Source organism: Cryptomeria japonica, chromosome 9 (genome assembly GCF_030272615.1).
Source record: "Cryptomeria japonica chromosome 9, Sugi_1.0, whole genome shotgun sequence".
Taxonomy (NCBI): domain Eukaryota; kingdom Viridiplantae; phylum Streptophyta; class Pinopsida; order Cupressales; family Cupressaceae; genus Cryptomeria; species Cryptomeria japonica.
In genome coordinates this window covers 567,130,970-567,149,050 of record NC_081413.1, presented here as the reverse complement: position 1 = coordinate 567,149,050, position 18,081 = coordinate 567,130,970, and the positions used below count along the sequence as shown (strand labels likewise).

At 35.9% G+C, this 18,081-nt stretch overlaps 2 protein-coding genes across 2 annotated transcripts in view; both read left to right on the top strand.

Annotated features, from left to right (window-relative positions):
* The window catches only part of LOC131051276 (uncharacterized), an 82,228-nt gene that overhangs the window by 23,804 nt on the left and 40,343 nt on the right, over positions 1 to 18,081 (top strand). The window contains exons 4-9 of the mRNA XM_057985712.2: positions 910 to 989; positions 13,914 to 14,027; positions 15,675 to 15,748; positions 15,859 to 15,935; positions 16,621 to 16,704; positions 16,898 to 16,990. Coding sequence (XP_057841695.2) covers positions 910 to 989; positions 13,914 to 14,027; positions 15,675 to 15,748; positions 15,859 to 15,935; positions 16,621 to 16,704; positions 16,898 to 16,990 — 522 coding nt within the window. The remainder of the gene's footprint in view (positions 1 to 909; positions 990 to 13,913; positions 14,028 to 15,674; positions 15,749 to 15,858; positions 15,936 to 16,620; positions 16,705 to 16,897; positions 16,991 to 18,081) is intronic.
* Positions 9,889 to 11,074, top strand: LOC131858068 (uncharacterized). The gene is made up of 2 exons (XM_059210992.1): positions 9,889 to 10,361; positions 10,461 to 11,074. The coding sequence occupies exons 1-2, from the start codon at positions 10,007 to 10,009 to the stop codon at positions 11,057 to 11,059; spliced, it is 954 nt and encodes a 317-aa protein (XP_059066975.1). The 5' UTR covers positions 9,889 to 10,006; the 3' UTR covers positions 11,060 to 11,074.

The window sequence follows — 18,081 nt, the reverse complement described above, 5'->3', positions numbered from 1 at the left end:
ACAAAGATCTTGTTAAAATATAATACGAGAATCTCCTGAAAAATTGTTGGAGCTTATAATAATTTTTATTTCTCTTCGGGTTTTTAGAAGATCACATCAAAATTCAACATACCCAAAAATTTTTGTTTCCACCATTAGTAGAAGATATATAACATTTCAGAATCACAAGAATTTTGTTACGGTCTGAGTACACAGGCTTGTGTAGCTTCCCAATTGCCGAACAGTGTACAGTATACTGTACCCGGATCCATGAATTAGCTAAAAATAACCAAAATAATAAGGCACCAGCCAAGACTTCAAAATTATTTCTTTACACAATAAGTGTTTGAGAAACAACTTTTAAGAGCTTAATTGAAATTCTGAAGAACTCTTTTTACAAACTTTGATTTGATTTAACACTGTATGAATTCCTGGACTTCCTTTCAAGGACTAGGATTGATTATATTTCAAAAGGGCTTGGGAGACAACATGACTAGAGAAGTTTAATCATTTATTTGACTTTGATACAAGTTTTTGTCTTTCACATTACCTTTCTTCTACATTTTATGCTTGCATCTGATGTTCTTCATTTTTATACGTTGATTGCCTTGCTTTACTTCAAACTTTAACCCTCTGCTTTATAATACCTGGTATTTTTCATTGTTTTCTCACCAACTCCTATTCTCTTTTTTTATTACTAGTAGAGGAGAGGTTGTATCTGACCAATGTTCAAGTTGCCTGTGCGGCACCCTGAAAATATTCACAGAAGAAGCTTCCTGGGTTTGGATTCTTAGCTAGAGGTCACACCCAATCTACATATCATCCAGAATGATTCCTTTATAAAATATTATGAAAAAGTAATATCTATTTTTTATGTTAATTGCAATATTTTACAACGTAATACTGTGAAGTTTCCATTGTTTGTTACAGGCAAATGTGTACCATGCAACAAAAGACGATGGAGAGGAGCTGGCTATCAAGGTTTACAAAACTTCTATTCTTGTTTTTAAGTAAGTGTCTCTATTATCAACGGCTTAAAGAGTTAACTGATGGGATCTCCCCTTTTTGTATTTTGATTACTTAATTAATTAATTAATTTTTTCTATTTCCTGAATTTTGACGACCAAAATAAACTGGAGCAGCAGATTGAAATGGAATAGAAATAGGTGGAAATGCTTGATCAAACCCTCAAATACTGAAATCTATTTCAGATGATGAATCTGAATCAAATTTTAACAATTATAATTGCTGGTGTGTCTGGTATAATCTCTAGGTTGCAATATAATCTCAGATCTGAATTGTTTCAATGGTCAAGAACACCAATATAAATTCAATTTCACCAACCCAGCTTGTGAGTATTGAGAATTGCAAGTGGCTACAGTATATATAACAATTTGGAATCTCCTCACATCATGGTATCCATATTTGAGGTCTTCAACATATTGATAATCGATGTTATTATTTATGTGATAGCAACTGAGGTGACAACCCTCTATTTCCTATAGTGCATGATCTGGAAAATTACATTTTATTTTATGAGCTACTAAGAATCACAGCTGATATGCTTGGAATCCAAGGCAGCACAATTGCTACAGCAGCTGCCAACCTGTGATCTAGGTAGAAAATGAAGCAGCCACACTCCAATATTTGCTGATATTCTTGCAATTTGGATGCAATATGATACAATCAATCCCCTATATGCTCATATCCCTGCGACCTGGGCAGATTATGTTGCAACCAGCATGATATGGATGCTGTAGGCAGTATACAAGCTCTCAGCTTATCCTTCAGCAGCTGGGATCAACCTTGACACATTAAATGATGACTGAGATAATGAATGAAGTTGCTTGTTTGACTGGTAAGATGCCCTAAATGTCTGAATTTTACTTCCTCAATGTGGCAACAGGTAACTCAGATCCAGTACCAAAAAACTGAAACTCAATATATAAATCTTCAAATATGCTTTGGTGATGAAATGATGATATTTTCTTGCAAATCCAATTCACTCATCATTGGAATCTTGCCTGAAACCTCCAAAAAACAGCAACAGTGTAGCAGCATTGCAGCAAACTGAAAATATATTCGAAACTTGAATAAATTGGCACAATTATGATCGTTGGATGGAATAACCCAAGATTGAAACAAGGGGTTTTGTCCTTGATCCCAAGATTTGAAATCCAAGAGAGTTTTCAACTTCTAGATTACAAACAAATGAAGGGTTTTTGTCCTTGGATGCCTCATATTGAACAAAATGCTCAAATTGATAACTTAAATGATGATCAAATGAAGATAGGCACCTCCTTGATATACTTTTTCGAATTGGACCCTTGGGTCCTAAATTTCCCTCCAAGTAGGAGTATTTTAAAGATTTTTATTTTGCTCTAGTGTTCACAAACACCTTTTGTTTTAATTATAATAATATTATTAAGTTGCATTTAAAATTAGAAATTATTGGCACAACTTAAATAATATTATTAAGTATTTTAATCCAAAAAATGGGACATGATGACTGACTACATTCTGCATTCTTGCGATACGATCCTCTTATAGCTCACTGATTAGTTTGAGTTCCGAACTTTCACTTTCTTAATTTGTACATAATTTGTTGCATGCTTTTTTGTTCCCGATTCACTTCTTTTTATTTGTGTGCTCTTATGGCTGTTCTAACTACTATCTTTTGGATTTTCATTTTATTTCTGTCCTTAAACTTATACTGTCAATATCCCACTATATCTGGGGCCTTCTTCAATTTTGACACAAGTGAAATGCATCCTGATTTCTATACTAGCAAAGTTGAAGCACTCAATAGTAAATAATAGTTACAGGGAAGTGCATTCTGTTTTGTTTCAGATTGGAATTATTCCTGCATGTATCAGGATTCCATAATTCAACTTGGGAAATTATTACTGAGTTGGTTAGCTCACTGGATTGGCCAAAAGATGAAATGCAATAATTTGACATCTGGAGCATTACAAGTTGTATAGTTGTTGAGGCTTTAGGATTTCCAAGGGATATCCTTCTGCATTTTATGCATATGCTGAATTCTATATTAGTGAAGCTTAAGCATGTGCCATTAAATATTAAATAATAATACAAGTAACCTACATTCTCTTCATTTTTTTTCCAGTTTGAATAGTTACTGCATTTAGAGGGAAATAAGCACAGGGACATGGTATCAGGGTTCCACTATTTCACCTTCAGCACCCTAGCCTCTGGCTGAAGTTGGTAATTGGTTTTAGCTTTGCCAAAAGATGAGATGCAAACATTATACATCTTGTGCATTACAAGGTGGTATGGCAATTAGGGCTTATGATTGCTATCACATAAATAATAACATCTCGTCAGGCTTCCATGCCAAAAAATGAGTTGTGACAAATTGACATCTCATGCATTGGGAGTGGTATGGCAGATTAGGTATATCATTGCTAAGGAGTCTCACAGTAATACCATTTTAAAACTATTTTTACCACCCTTATTGTCTGTCTGTGCACATTCTGATATTTGCATTCTGCCTCGATTATTCTTGTAGTGTTGCATATTCTTAATTGTGTAATTTAAATGACACTCCAGATGCATTTGCAAAGATGTTCATTCCATTTAAGAAAAAGAAAATATATTGGTATTTGATATTCTTGATGATCTAAATTTCAATGGAGTGATGGCAGATTTAGCTTAACTTAAAGAAATTAATCAACTGTATGATGGTTTCAATTGTTGCTATAACATTTAATTCACCCATCTATATTATTATGAAATTAGAGTTCACCAGTCCGAGTTTGATGGATCTCTTATTAATAAGTGGTGGCAGAATCTAAATAGTTGATTGGAGTGAATTCTAGTGGCGGGCAGGTTAACATTGTTGCATTATTCAGAAGAGAGATTGGAGGTTGTGGGGAAGGGGGATGAAAACAAATACGTCTTAAATACCATAGCTAGCGTGTTGTTCTTGTATCCTCCTTGCTTATGCAGCTTCAGGGCTGTACCATATTAATCCAAAGAGACAGGGAAGATTGTTCTTGCATTGTTGGTGTACAGATCGCTAAATATTGATCCTCAAATTGACTCTTTGCCTTACAGGATTAGGTTCCAAAGGAGGGAGTGAAGATGTGTGGACTGAATGCTGAATGGAGGCTTACCCTGGACACAAAAATGAGTTCGTCGATTCCAAATTAGAGTGAAAACTGTAATGGTAGAGCTTGTGGATATTAATGCATGTCTAAAAACATCTCAGAGAGGGCCTTTTGGCATCCAATGCCACCGGTAAAATTAGAGCACTTTCTTTGAGATGATGGCAAGGCAGAGGGTGCTCTAGCTATTTTTGATTTTCAAATTTTAGTTTTCTACCTCTCTGTATTCATTTGAAAGCGACTGAATTAATACATGCCAAGTGGCAGTAGTAAATGCAACAAATATCTAAACAAGATCTGGGCCTGCCTTATAGTTTATCTTTGCTTCTGCTTGAAAATGGGTGAGATGACTGAAGCCTGGTGTTGTCATGAGGATTTTATTATCTGCAATCAATCAGGCAAGAATACTTGCAAACTGCTAGTTCTGAATTGACAGGGTGCACCAAGGTACCATAGAGTCGATGAACTGTGTGGGTAATGGTTATATTGAAATTCTATCTATTTCTATAGTCAGTAGCCTGGACACTGCTCTGTGCTGATCATATTTGTATTACAATCAGTTCGTTTTGTGCTGAGAGAGTTTTAATTTTGCTGATCACATATTTGTTTACTCCATTATTCTGGGATATACTTGTCTGTGAGCAGAGTTTTGCAAGTGCATGCATCTGATAAACAGATTGACAATTTAAAGGACTGATTGAGAGGAGGTGAAGGCTGCACACTGAACTGTTTGCAATCCTCTAATATGTGTATTGAAAGGTGATTTTTGAATCTATCTATCAGGAGATGGCCTATTGATTTGCATGAGCCGCTTGAAGAGCTGCATGTAGTGGACAAAATATATGGCTTATGGCTGTCATTGATGGAGGAATGCCAAAATACAATTTCCTAGTATTGTTTTGATTGATTTGATCTATTAGGAAGATGTAGGTGAAATAAGTTAAACCGTTGGTTGATGAAGGGGAGTTGTGGTGAATGGTGCAAAGGGGAAAAAAGAGTAGTATGGGTTAGTAAGAACTTACAAGAAAATAATTTTTTTTTTTCTACCAATTGATGAAGATACATGTTGCTCATGTCACAAACAATCTAGTCAAACACATAATAGATGGGAAGGGAAAGACAAATAAGAAGTTTGAACTGGAAACCATACATGTAAAAGTTAAAATGCATCCTTATTTGTATTGAAGTGAAGGCAAGCATATTTCAGTTGGTAGTGGTACAACAATGTATACAAAATGTAGATGGTACGCAATCATGAATTGAGAATGATGTAGAGAGGTGAGAACATAGAGGTGGGATAATGAAAATGCAAGTGGGTGGGTTCCCACATTACCATGAATAGTGGGCTTCATTCAGGGGCTACAATTTGATCTATGTTATCGGGTTTGACATCAACATACTAGATGCAGGTCCAGGTTTGGTCTCGGTTTGCTGTGGGTTCCAGTTAGCAGTCAAACAAAATGGTCGCTCCTCTTACACCACTTTGGTTATTTTGTGATTGTGTATACACAGGTTCTGCTGCTATTATTAATTATTATACGCATTTTGCAAGAAGCAAGGGTTTATTAATTTTAAAGTATTTGGCAAGCATGACTCGGACTTGGGACTCAGTGAAAAAACTTGGTGAAGACAGAGTGAAAAATGTTGTTTGTAACTAGGGTTATGTATGGGTTCGGATTGCCTTAAGGCAACATCCGAACCCCCTTTAGGACCGGGCCCTATCCTAGGGTAACGTGACCCTATCATATGCACAACCCAATACCCACGCTATGCTAAATACACGCCATCTAATTTATTGGCGCCAAAAACCCAAGGAGGCCGACTTGCATTCAAGGAGTAAAAGATGTGTATAAATAAGTGACATTTTGCAAGTCAATATACATTCATCCATTTTTCTACAAGCAAATGAGAAAACAGCTCTGCTAATAAGGTGCGAATTAATAAGGAAGAAGGCGAATTCATTCAGACTTGTGCAAATTTGTGCAAGATGACATAGGTGGTGTTGTACAACTTGAAGGACATAGAAAGAGCAGATCTGCTACACAAATAGATCAGATCTGACAGAGAAGCTAAGTATTGTAATTGTGCATTTAAGAGGAGAATATATAATCTGACCTGTGGGTCTTTCATGCTGGGTTTTTCCTCCTTGGATGTTTTCCCAAGGTATGCTTGTTTGTCTACTGTTTTATTTCTGATTTATGTTGGCTTATTAAATACTGCAAATCTGATTACAAGCTAGGGCATATTTAATTTATGTTGACCTAATAAAATACTGCAAATCTGATTACAACCTGGGGCATAATCAATTATATAAATCTGATTAACATACCTAGGGTTTAAAATTACAAAAAATCCAATAAATTTTGAGATTTTAAGGATTTAAAACTTGTTTTGTGCATCCTTTATTAAATAAACCTTAAAGACACAATAACATTATCAAATAGAAGCTAATTTGATCACATACACAAGTATACATTGATCACATAAGTATAAACACAAATTGTAGCTTAAGGAAATAGCACGCTTAGATATATAAATATTGTCAAATGTATACAAACTCATGGAATATAGAATCCATGACTTTCAAAAGTTCCAATCAAATATCAAAACGTTTAACTAGAAGTCTATGGCTTAGAGGAGCTGGCATCCTTCCTATAGAGGCGTCTAAGGTAGGTCTTGGATGATGTAGCAACTATAATATTTTTTTAATTATGAATATGCAGAGATTTGCAACAAGGGATATGTATTATGTAGAATTTTATGATCATGATTCATCATTTTGCTTGCTTAGACTTATAGTTTGATGGGTGTTTGGGGGCAACACCAAAACGAGAGCGAGAGAGAGAGAGAGAGAGAGAGAGAGAGAGAGAGAGAGGTCTTATCTTGGGGGAGAGAGGAGAGAGTGAAATAGAGAGAGGGGATAGAGGAAGAGTGATAGGGAGAAAGATAGGTCTAGAGTTCAGGGCAGATAAAGTGAGTGAGCTAGAGAGAGAGAGAGAGAATGCTGATAGGATCCTGTTGATTACTGAATCTTGACTAAGTCTGAAAATTTATAAGATCTTCTAAAACCTAGAATTTGCATTATAACTCCTAGAGATCTGAAACCACTCTCAAACATCTTGTCAATATATACATGAAATATAACTTAAATTTAAGAAATATATATATATTTAGATGAAGAGAATGAGACTGACTTGTAGACAAAGATGGGGAATTAAATGTTATATTTCATGCAGAGAAACGAAAATCGCCTAAACTCGCCTGGACTCTGCGAGTCCGAGTGCGAGTCACCCTCGCCGAGTCCTGGGGACTCGGACTCGGACTCGGCCGAGTCCAGGCGCCAGACTCGTCGAGTTTGGCGAGTTTGGCGAGTTTGGCCGAGTCCCGTGCCTGGGACTCAGCCGGCGGCGATGTGAAAGATAAGTTAAAAAAAAAACAATTTTAAATGGTTTTTTTGACTCTTTTTTTTTGTGTTATTTTTGTTTTATACCTAAAAGTGACTTTCATTTCATTCATTTGCAAAAATAGGAGGAGTAAAGTGAGATAAAAAGAATAACAAGGGTGCATTGAAGAAAAACCAGCAAGGAAGATTTCTTCAATTTCTTCAATTTTCTTCAAGAGTTCTAAGAGGTAAGTTGGTAACATTGTTTTTTTGAGATTTTTTTGTTTCTTATATGCAAAAATTCATTTTTCTATTCTTTTTTTTTTGAAAGTTTTACATTTTATTCCAAAATCTTTTCTATGTTACTATGTAGGCCCAGGGTTTGTAATTTTATTTTTTTAAAGTAGGGTTTGACAAACCCTACAATTTAAAAAAAATAAAATTGCAAACCCTAGTTACCCTACTTTAGCTTTTTTGAAAAAAATGTTCAATGAGAATGAAATTATGAATGCACAACATAGAATGAATGTCTTAATTTATTTTTGCATTTGTAATGTTTTATTGCAGCAACCTTCACATTCTTATTTGCCTCAAGTTTCACAAAACAATCATACAATGTCCTCTTCTAGACCTCCCATTAGAAAGGACCCTGCTTGGAAATATCATGAGGATTTTCCAGGGCAAAGAAAAGGGCAAACAAAGTGTATATTTTGCAAAACAATATTCCATGGAGGCATATATAGATTGAAATACCATATTGCTGGTGTGCGTGGGCATGATGCCGACCCATGCACAAAAGCAGTCACTGAGGCCGTACGTGATTGCTATGTAATGGTTGAAGAAATTGAAAGGAAAAGGAAAGAAAAAGAGGATCTCACAGTCATTGGGAGACATGCACCTTTAGGAACAGGGACACAATTAGGTTGTGTTGGAGGGCCTTCTTCCTTACCTTCATATCGTCCCACTCATTTTGCTACTACTCATGCTTCCGGTTCTGCTTCTATAAGTGCCAGTGCTAGTGCCAGTGCCTCTGCCCCGTCTCATGTTCCTAGCACTGGCAGTGGTAGTGGGAATGTTAGCATTGGACTTAGGATTCGTAAATCTAGGTTGGATACCTTTTTTGCACCTCGCACTACTCCTGGGTCCCAACAGTCACTTGAGAGCATGGGTTGGAACAAGGAGGTCCATGATGCTGCTAAAATGGCAGTTGGCAGATTTTGGATCTATGGCAGTATTCCATTCTTCACAGCCAGGTAAATGTTTTATGTTTGATTGTTTTAATTTTTATAATTTGATTGTTCATATTAATTTTTGTTGTATATAGTTCATTATACATAGTACATACTTATCTCATTAAAATTATTTGTGACAGGTCACCTTATTGGCAAGAAATGGTTGATGCCCTTACCATTTGTGGGGCGGGGTTCAAAGCCCCTTCTGAGTTTGATTTGAGCGGACCCATTTTGACTGAATTGGTGAATGATGTGAAGAAAGAATTGGGTGATCAACGCCAAATATGGAGCACTAAAGGTTGCACCATCATGACTGATGGTTGGACAGACAGGAGAAATAGAACTCTCCTTAATTTTCTTGTTTCTTCCGCAGGTGATTGATTAATTTTAGTTTCATTTAGGCATTAATTTTTTATTTTTCATTTAATGATTTATTGAATGATCATTGATCTTGCTTTATTTTTTTATTTCAGGGGGCACCGTTTTCATCAAGTCTATTGATGCCTCCGCCCATTGCAAGAATGCCACCTACCTATGTGAGCAGATAGAGGAGGTGATTAATGAGGTGGGTGAAGAGAACGTGGTACAGGTGGTGACTGACAATGCACCAAATTATGTTGCTGCAGGTAAACTTTTGATTACAAACTAATTTTGTTTGCAAATTAATTTCTATTTTGTAACCTCATTAATTACAATGCAACAAATTATGTTGTTGCAGGCAGACTATTGATGGAGAGGCACCCATCTATAGTTTGGACTCCATGTGCCGCCCATTGCATTGACCTCATGTTAGAGGATATTGGAAAACTTCCATGGGTCAAGACATGTGTAGAAAAGGCAAGAAATGTGTGCAAATTTGTATATAATCATTCATGGGTGTTGGCTCTTATGAGACAATACACAGAGCATAAGGAGTTAGCTCGTCCAGGAATCACAAGATTTGCCACAAACTTCATCACATTGCAGTCCATGCTTCGTTGTAAGATGGCCTTGAGACGTATGATTGTTGGTGAGGAGTGGTCTTCCTCATCCTATGCTGCCACCCCAGCAGGAAAAGATATGGCAGACTGCATTTTTGATGAGCGAGGCTTTTGGAGCCCTTGTGATGAGATAGTGAAAGTAATTTTTTTATAAATTCTACAATTTTTATTTAACTTTTTGTTTTATAACTTATTCATCATATTCTCTTATTTGCTCATGTTTTAAATTACACAATATTTTCAATTTTACAGTTTGTTAAGCCCTTGGTGGTTTTGTTGCGAGTTGCGGATGGAGAAAAGCCCGCAATGGGCTACATATATGAGGGCATGGATAGGGCGAAAGAGGGCATCAAATCTATCTATGCAGGAGATGAGAGCAAGTATGGTCCCATTTGGCAGATCATTGATAAGAGATGGCATCATCAGCTTCATAGGCCCATCCATGCAGCAGCCTATTATTTGAATCCGGCATTCCATTTTAGCCCTACTTTCAGGGCTGATGCGGAGGTCCTTGATGGGCTATACTCAGTCATGGAGAAGATGGCACCTGTTGGTTGTACTCAGACAGATCTTATGCGAGAGCTACAGTTGTTCTCAAATGCACAAGGGGAGACCTTTTCTCGTCCTATCGCCAAAGAAAGTAGGACAACTATGATGCCAGGTAAAAATAAATTGTAAGGCTTAATTTTAGTTTTATTGTATATTGTTAAATGAGTTTATGAGAGACTGATTTTATTTATTTTTCTCATTTCAAACTCAGATAATTGGTGGAACTTTTTTGGCCCAACGACACCAAATCTTCAGAAGTTGGCCATTCGCATCTTGAGCCAACCATGCAGTGCATTTGGTTGTGGGCGCAATTGGAGTATGTTTGAGCACATACACTCCAAGAGGCGCAATAGATTATCCGTGGAGAAGATGAATGATCTTATCTTTGTTCACTATAACCTCCGCCTGAGAATGAGAAAGAATGCATTAGCTTACATCTCTCCTATCATTCTAGATGAGGTTGATCCTGAGGCAGAGTGGGCCATTGAGACAGATCCTGTGGCTGTCTTTAGTGATGATGACACTGATTGGATCGACCAGGTAGATATAGAGGCTGAGGCTGTAGCCATGGCAGAGGAGGAGCAGAGAGCACGAGCAGAGAGAGGAGATTCAGAGGCAGATGGTGATAGTGACAGAGATGGTGACAGTGACACAGATGTTCCTGATGTTGGTGAGCATGGCGTGGTGTCACGAGGAGCGGCTATGGCTGCCCAATCATCTATGACCTACCTTAGACGCCTTCGTAGGGGGGCGGGGCCTTCATCGGAGCCGACGTCGGGGCCGGAGGGTGCAGACTCCTCTGTGCCATAGGCTTGTAGATGTATTTACCTTTGTTATTTGTATAGAACATTTGATGATGATCATATGATGACATGGATTTTTTATTCCATGAGTTTTGTAATATTGTATACATTTGACAATATTTATATATCTATGTTTGTTATTTCCTTCAGCTACAATTTGCGTTTATGCTTATGTGATAGATCATAGATGTATACTTGTGTATGTATTATGTAATGAAATGAGCCAAGTTTGATGATGTTATTGTGTCTTATTCAATAAAGGGTGCATGAAACAAGTTTTAAATCTTAAAAAATCTCTAAATTTTTTGAGTTTTTCACTTTCCCGAGTCCAGCCGAGTCTGGAGCCGAGTCTGACGCCGAGTTCTGAGTCCGAGTCCGATTTGGCCTTGCCGAGTCCGAGCCGAGTCCGAGTTTCGTTTCTTTGATTTCATGTATATTTTGGGGGCATGTCATAAACCCAAAAAGCATTGAAATTTTGAGACTTAATTTTTTTTTTTTTTTTTTGAGTTTGGCTGAGTCCAAGTGATGGGACTTGCTCAGGCTCAGTGAGTTTAGCGAGTTCGTCAGACTTAGCTGAGTCCGAGTTTGAGTCTGAGCCCCTAGGACTCGCTAGGCTTGACTCAATTCGTGACTCATCAAGTATATATATATGAATTTTACATGTTTTTTGGACCAACAAACCCAAACCCCAAATATAAATTTAGCCAAACTGGTGAAGCAGATCCCCAAACCCAGACCTGAACTGGCAACTTAGAATTTGACAATAATCCCATCTCCCAGTTATAATTTTATGATTATTATCTATTAAACATTGCCCTTCAAATGTTAGGATGGCTGAGGATAAAAGCAGGAAAAAGCAGAGACTAAATATCAATAACCCATGATAGTTAGATAATTATAGACCTTTTGCCCAATTTTTGCTTTGTGCCTGACACTATCCTCTGAATGATTGCTTCTCCAATGTTCATCTTATTGCATTGGTGTTGCAGCCTCAGGGAACATCCTGCAGCCACCCCCAGAATGTGTCTGTTGTGGTTGTGGTTTCGAGGGAGGTTGTGGGGCAGTGATGAAGTGTAAAAACCCATCAGCAAAGGCTGTTTCTCTGTGCAAGCTGGTTGTGGTCCTGAATAACATGAAGTGGGTCCTTCCTTTTGCATTTTCTGAAACACAGATTCAGGACCATGAATGGCTATTGCTAGGTGATAAGCCTGAAATACTAGAACAAAATGTATCAAACAGCAGTTTTAATGTTCAAAAACTAGCTAAAAAGAGTGATTTATAAATGTTTATTAAATTCGAACAGTAGGTCAAAATCATTCAGTGAGAGGTTATCAAGTTCAGCAAATTGAATAGAAGCTCACTGATTTACAAGAATATTCTTGGCCAGCTTAGCAGATTTGCATTTGTTTAGAAATTATTTGTTTTGTTCACAAACTTGAAAACCATATTTTGGAAGGAGAAGAACCCTTATGAGTTTGTTACTTTCAGGCATTTTCTGAGAACATTTTTATGATCAAATGTTAGTTTTTTTATGCAATTTAGTGAGGGATTTTGTTATTTGTAGTGATTTTCTAAAAGATGGAAATAGCTAGTTAGGGTTTTTAGACAGTGAGAAGTTAGATGAGAGAAACAAGGAAATGCATCCTGGTCCAGATGACTTTTTGGGTTGCTCTAATGGTGTAGATGCTGGACTTATTTCAAGTGCTTGAGTTGTAGAGATGGATATCACGAACTTGATATGTTTTGTATCAGTTGATGTTCTTGTGGTGATTCTCTTAATTAACATTTTGTGTTCTGGTTGGGCGTTATATCCCTCCAGTATTGAGGTTTTTAGAAAGGGAGGCAGTGCATATAGTGGGAACTAGAGTATAATATGATACTATTTTTGATATCAATATTAAATTTCAAGTTAATGAATTTTATAGAATTTCTTGACTATGTTAGGTATCATGTCTAGCCCTTAAAAGAAAAATGCTTTTACTTGCCTAGGGAGAGTGTTTATCCTGGTAACATTTAGATTCATACATTGCATAGTAATACTCCTTTTGATTTGCAATAATGAGTGGCAAATTAAATGTTTTGGAATCTTTAAGTCAGGAGTGTATACAAGCAAGTCGATTTCCTTTGCATGTGGCAGACCAGATTAAAGTAGAAGGGAAAATAAAAACTTAATGGTTTGCATGTAAGCTTCTATGGAGGGATTTGACCAGTCATATTATAAAGGCAGGATATACTGTTTAGAATAGTGCCCATCCTTTATGTGACAGGTCATTATCAGATTAATCAAGTTGTGAATGCAGTTCAAGATTGACAGGCCTGAGGGTCGATTGCGTTCTATTTAATCAGTTATCACCCTAGTACCTCTATGAAAATCCAGAGATACTCATTTGGGATATGATACATTGTTACCTTTGCAGGGATTGCACAAGATTTGCAAACTACTAGATTCACTAGAAATTAGCCATGGATTTTTATGCATTAAAAATTTAAAATACATGTAACAAAAAGATGGTTATCATTGCAAGACATGATTGTAGTTTGAATGGGTGATTGACTTGGCCAAGATAATCGACAATTTGTGCAGTCTCATTGACTAAATTCTGTTAACCTGTATTTCTTCGATCACTGCTCTTACATATGCTTAATTTAATATGTTATCCATTGGAACCTCACTCATTTCCTAACTGCGCATGGATCTAGTAATGTCTCAGATGTTGAAGAGAGATCTACCAACATTACTGTTTGTGCTTTGTGAAGTTATGAATTATGCTGAAACTGTAGAAATGAAGTCATTGTAATGTTGTAAGTTCTTGATTACAAGCATGTTGTAATTATTGCTGAGTTCTGTTTTGGTATTTTAGGGACAGAGAAAGATATGTTCAAGGAGACTTTCGTTTCAGGCATGGGTATTGCAAGCATAATCCAAGGAAAATGGTGAAGACATGGGCAGAAAAAGAAATGAGGAATCTATCAAGGTATTGTAATTTTGTATTCAACAAATGTACTTGTATGGGCTTTCTATTGTTGATTTTACGATTATCTGTACACCTATATAAAGGAAACATTCATATCCTATTCTATATCCAATTGATCTCTTCTATTTTCTTAGATCAAAAGATTTTGGGATAATTGGCTGTTTTGTATGATCTTATTGCCATAGGGCACGATTTTTGTTTCCTGCTTACTAGCTTATTATACATTCCATTTTGTTTCTTATGTCAACTTGTAAAGGTAATAGTGCATACTTAAGTGAAAAACATGTATTCTAAGTGCTGTATAGAATAAAAGGGAAATAGTCAGAGGTGCATAGTACATAAACATAAGACGGCATTGTACTTGAAAAATTAGTACCATATTAACTCACCTGAGGTTGAATGGTGGGAGTTAGGGTGAATGATTGAAATGTGGTTCTGCTTAAGGGCTGTCAGTTGCATACAATGGCTGCCCATTTTATGGAAATTTTGTTATAGTATATTATCAAGTGGCATTTGTCATGAGGATTTTAAAAGGCTTGTATTTGGTAATAGTGCTGAAAACAATTTCATATAATTGTTGAGTTACACATGTGCCACTTGGTAACTCCCAATATGCTTTTCATACTTAAGGAAAATCTTCAATTCGAAGTCTGAATTCATGTATAAAATGTTTATTTAACAAAGGCATAACATCATAGAATATGCACGATTTTGTACATAAAAAATGTGTCAAAAAATTCCAAGTTGGTTAAAATTCCCAGAAACAAACTAACTTTTTCTTATATGCTTGTTAGCTATATAATTATTAAGTTGCACAGGGAACAGATATGCAAAATTTGTGTTATAAAAAAGTTCATAAAAATGGTTTACTTTGGCATGAAAAGTTTCAAAATTCCTTCCAATAGTTGTCCTACACAACGTTCAAACTTCAAGAAGATTAATCAGGGTCATCAACCCCTTTGTTTTACTTGAATGAAGTAACTACTTATTTACAGTCAGCAAACAATGTGTTGTGTTTATCCTCTCTCCAAGATGTCTTTATATCAAATTTGTCTATGTTCCTATGGGATTCGAGTGTTCCGAGTGCCTTATTTTCATGTGTTTTGCCTATGGTTTGGCATGCTCATAAGTTCCATCTAGCATTCTCATGTATTGGTTGAGATTTTAGATTTATAAGCAATAGCTGATCTCCATATCAATATTTGATTAGAGCCTCTTGTTAAAACAAGCTTTTGGTAATTGCATTGGCCCTAGCTTGTTAAGCTCTAAAAATCACTTGCCACACAGGTTTTATAACTTATCAATTCATGCACCTGCATTCTAACCTTTAATAGTTGTGGAGGCATATTGATCTAATCATGGATTGAGGCCTTTTGAATCCTCTATAATTGAGAGGAAACAAAATGCTGGAGTAAAGGTTTTTATGCTTTTATTTCTTATGGACACCATTGTTTTCAAATATTGTATTGTTACCTGTGAAAGGTAAGTTGTATGCTCTATGTTCTTTTTAAGACTTGATGCCAGGTACTCGAGTATCGGCCTCTTTACAATGAGCAGTCTTGTTTCATATCATGTATTGTTTTTTGCGTACACTAATAATATTGATGCGTATAATCTCATAGTAATATTCATATCATATGTAAACAGGATAAAGGCAGCTGGGATCCGGTGCCCAACACCTATCCTCCTACGACTTCATATTCTTGTCATGGAGTTCATAGGTTTTTCCTTTTTCCTTTTTCCTTATGTGATGTTCTATTTAAATAAGCTTACTATTCCTTAATTTAATATAAAAAGCTACCTATTTTGATTATGGGTTTACACTATGCAGGACAAAATGGTTGGGCTGCGCCTCGTCTCAAAGATGCTGCTTTGTCAGAAGACACGCTGCGTGAAGGTTATGTGGAGGTAGAAATTTGCTTATGTTGTTTACAAGTTTAATGTGTTTTTTCATAATTCTTTGGTGAACTATTTGACCTGATAGGAGGTAATGTTTATGGATAATAATGCATTTAAATGAAACCTAACAGTTTGATGGGGTTATTTAATTTCTTTTACTGATATCCTTGTGTATATTGATTAGTATTGAGCTTTGAAATATCACTTTAAATACCTTATTTCAAAATACTTTTTCACAAATCTATGAACCTCCCCATGCAATCCTCAGTTATGGCCTATTTTGTTATTGATATATTATGTGAGCTAAAACGCTATTTGAGGATGCTATTACTTGTTATTTTTGTCTAGGATATTATTCAACAGATATGTTTTGGATCTTATTGCATTTCTAACTGCAGCTAAACTGATTGATGACATTTAAATCATCCAAATCATCCAGCTAGGATAAAAGGAGACAGATCAGCTGAAAATAATATTTTAACATTTAATAATGGCATCAAGTTTTCACAGTCCATGAGATTATGAGACACACTTTTAGAAAATTTTCAATTATTAAAATGATCTTTTAGGTCTTCCTGCTTTATCAGGTTGTCATTGTTATGTAATTTATTCAAATGTTTGCAAGGTAGGCTTTTATATACTGTGGTTGATGCTATTTTGTTTTGATTTTACTTTTTAAAATCTTGTGTGACAGATCATTATCATGATGCGTACCTTGTATCAGAAATGCAAGCTTGTGCATGGAGATCTAAGTGAATACAATGTTCTTTATCATGAGGTATACAATACCATGTTTCTTCATTAGATTCAAAATGCAAACGTTAACTTTATTATGTAAATTGCTTTTCTTGTTTAGTTCAAAAGCTAGTAAATGCTAACAAATCATTCAACTTTATTCCAATAGTTTTGAAGAGGTGCTTATCTTGGCAGTGTATACTAATTTCAGTGTCAATCTTACCTTTGTGCATCAGGGCCATCTTTACTGTATTGATGTTTCGCAGTCTGTAGATCTTGATCATCCACGGGCCTTAGATTTCTTACGAGAGGATTGCCTTCATATCTCGGTAGGTTTGGAGTGATTCATTTAAAAATTAATCTATTGCTTTAAGGTTTGGGTATGTTTTTTGGAAAAGTAAAAGGAACTCTTTTTTTAATGATGCAAAAGAGTTCCAAACCTCCCATGCTTAAAGGACCTCTGTTTCATGTCTCCCTTGTTAACACTTAATATTTCTTAAAATAATTTGACATGACAAATGTGGAAACCTTATGGCAGGCAAATAAGAACACCTAGAGGTAACAGAATCTAAGCAGGAAATAAATATAAGATTTGTCCAAGGGCATAAGTTGATGACAAGAATATCAAGTAGGAGCACAACTTATCTGAGCTTGATGTCATGTCTTCACTTCCTGAATAACTGTGCCCCTAGTATCATTTTAACAATTTCTTAAATTATCTTTTGATGCACAAGAGGTATCGATTAGAATCTTGAATCACCATGTGAGCTCTGAAATTATATTGTTGTCAGGTTTTATAATTACATATTGTAAATACTAAAGAGGGTTTGTTTATACTAGGAATCAAAGGTGAATGCCTGAGCATATAACTTGTCAGTGATCTTGGTAGCATGTAGATAGATGCATTGTGTGTTGAAAAAGAAAATGCCTGGAGTAATGTAATGCTTTGCAAGCTGTCAAAAGAGTTGTTTCTAGGGTACCCTGTGACTCATGAGTTCTCAACTTGAAAAATGTCTTGCTCAGCAAAAATATGTCAAAGAATGTACATCACTTAAGATTGGCCATTGCTCATGCCAAAGGACAGAAGATATTAGTTGTTATGGAATATATAAGTGCTGTCAAAATTCTGATGTGAGAGCACATTTTAAAAGTAGCCCAAAAAGTATGTATTGTACTCTTTTTAACTTCTGTATAACATTTACAAATGATGTGGACATTCAGCTCAACCAACATTGCACCTAGAGCTGTCCATGTCTAAAATCTCAAATAGACTTATTATTCCACCATAATTTTTTTTTGTCGGATTTTTTGAGTCCAATTTTGGAAACGATTATGTTGGATTTCAGATTGTAGCCTGCCTCTTGAATGCTAACTGTAGGTAGGAGAAGAGAGTGCAATATGAACATGATAAAAAGGGTTA

Excerpts from the sequence above, each read along its gene's own strand:
- LOC131858068 (XM_059210992.1), top strand. The coding sequence starts at position 10,007 with ATGGGCTACATATATGAGGGCATGGATAGGGCGAAAGAGGGCATCAAA. Across the intron at positions 10,362-10,460 it reads TAGGACAACTATGATGCCAG|ATAATTGGTGGAACTTTTTT; the intron begins GTAAAAATAAAT and ends TTTCAAACTCAG.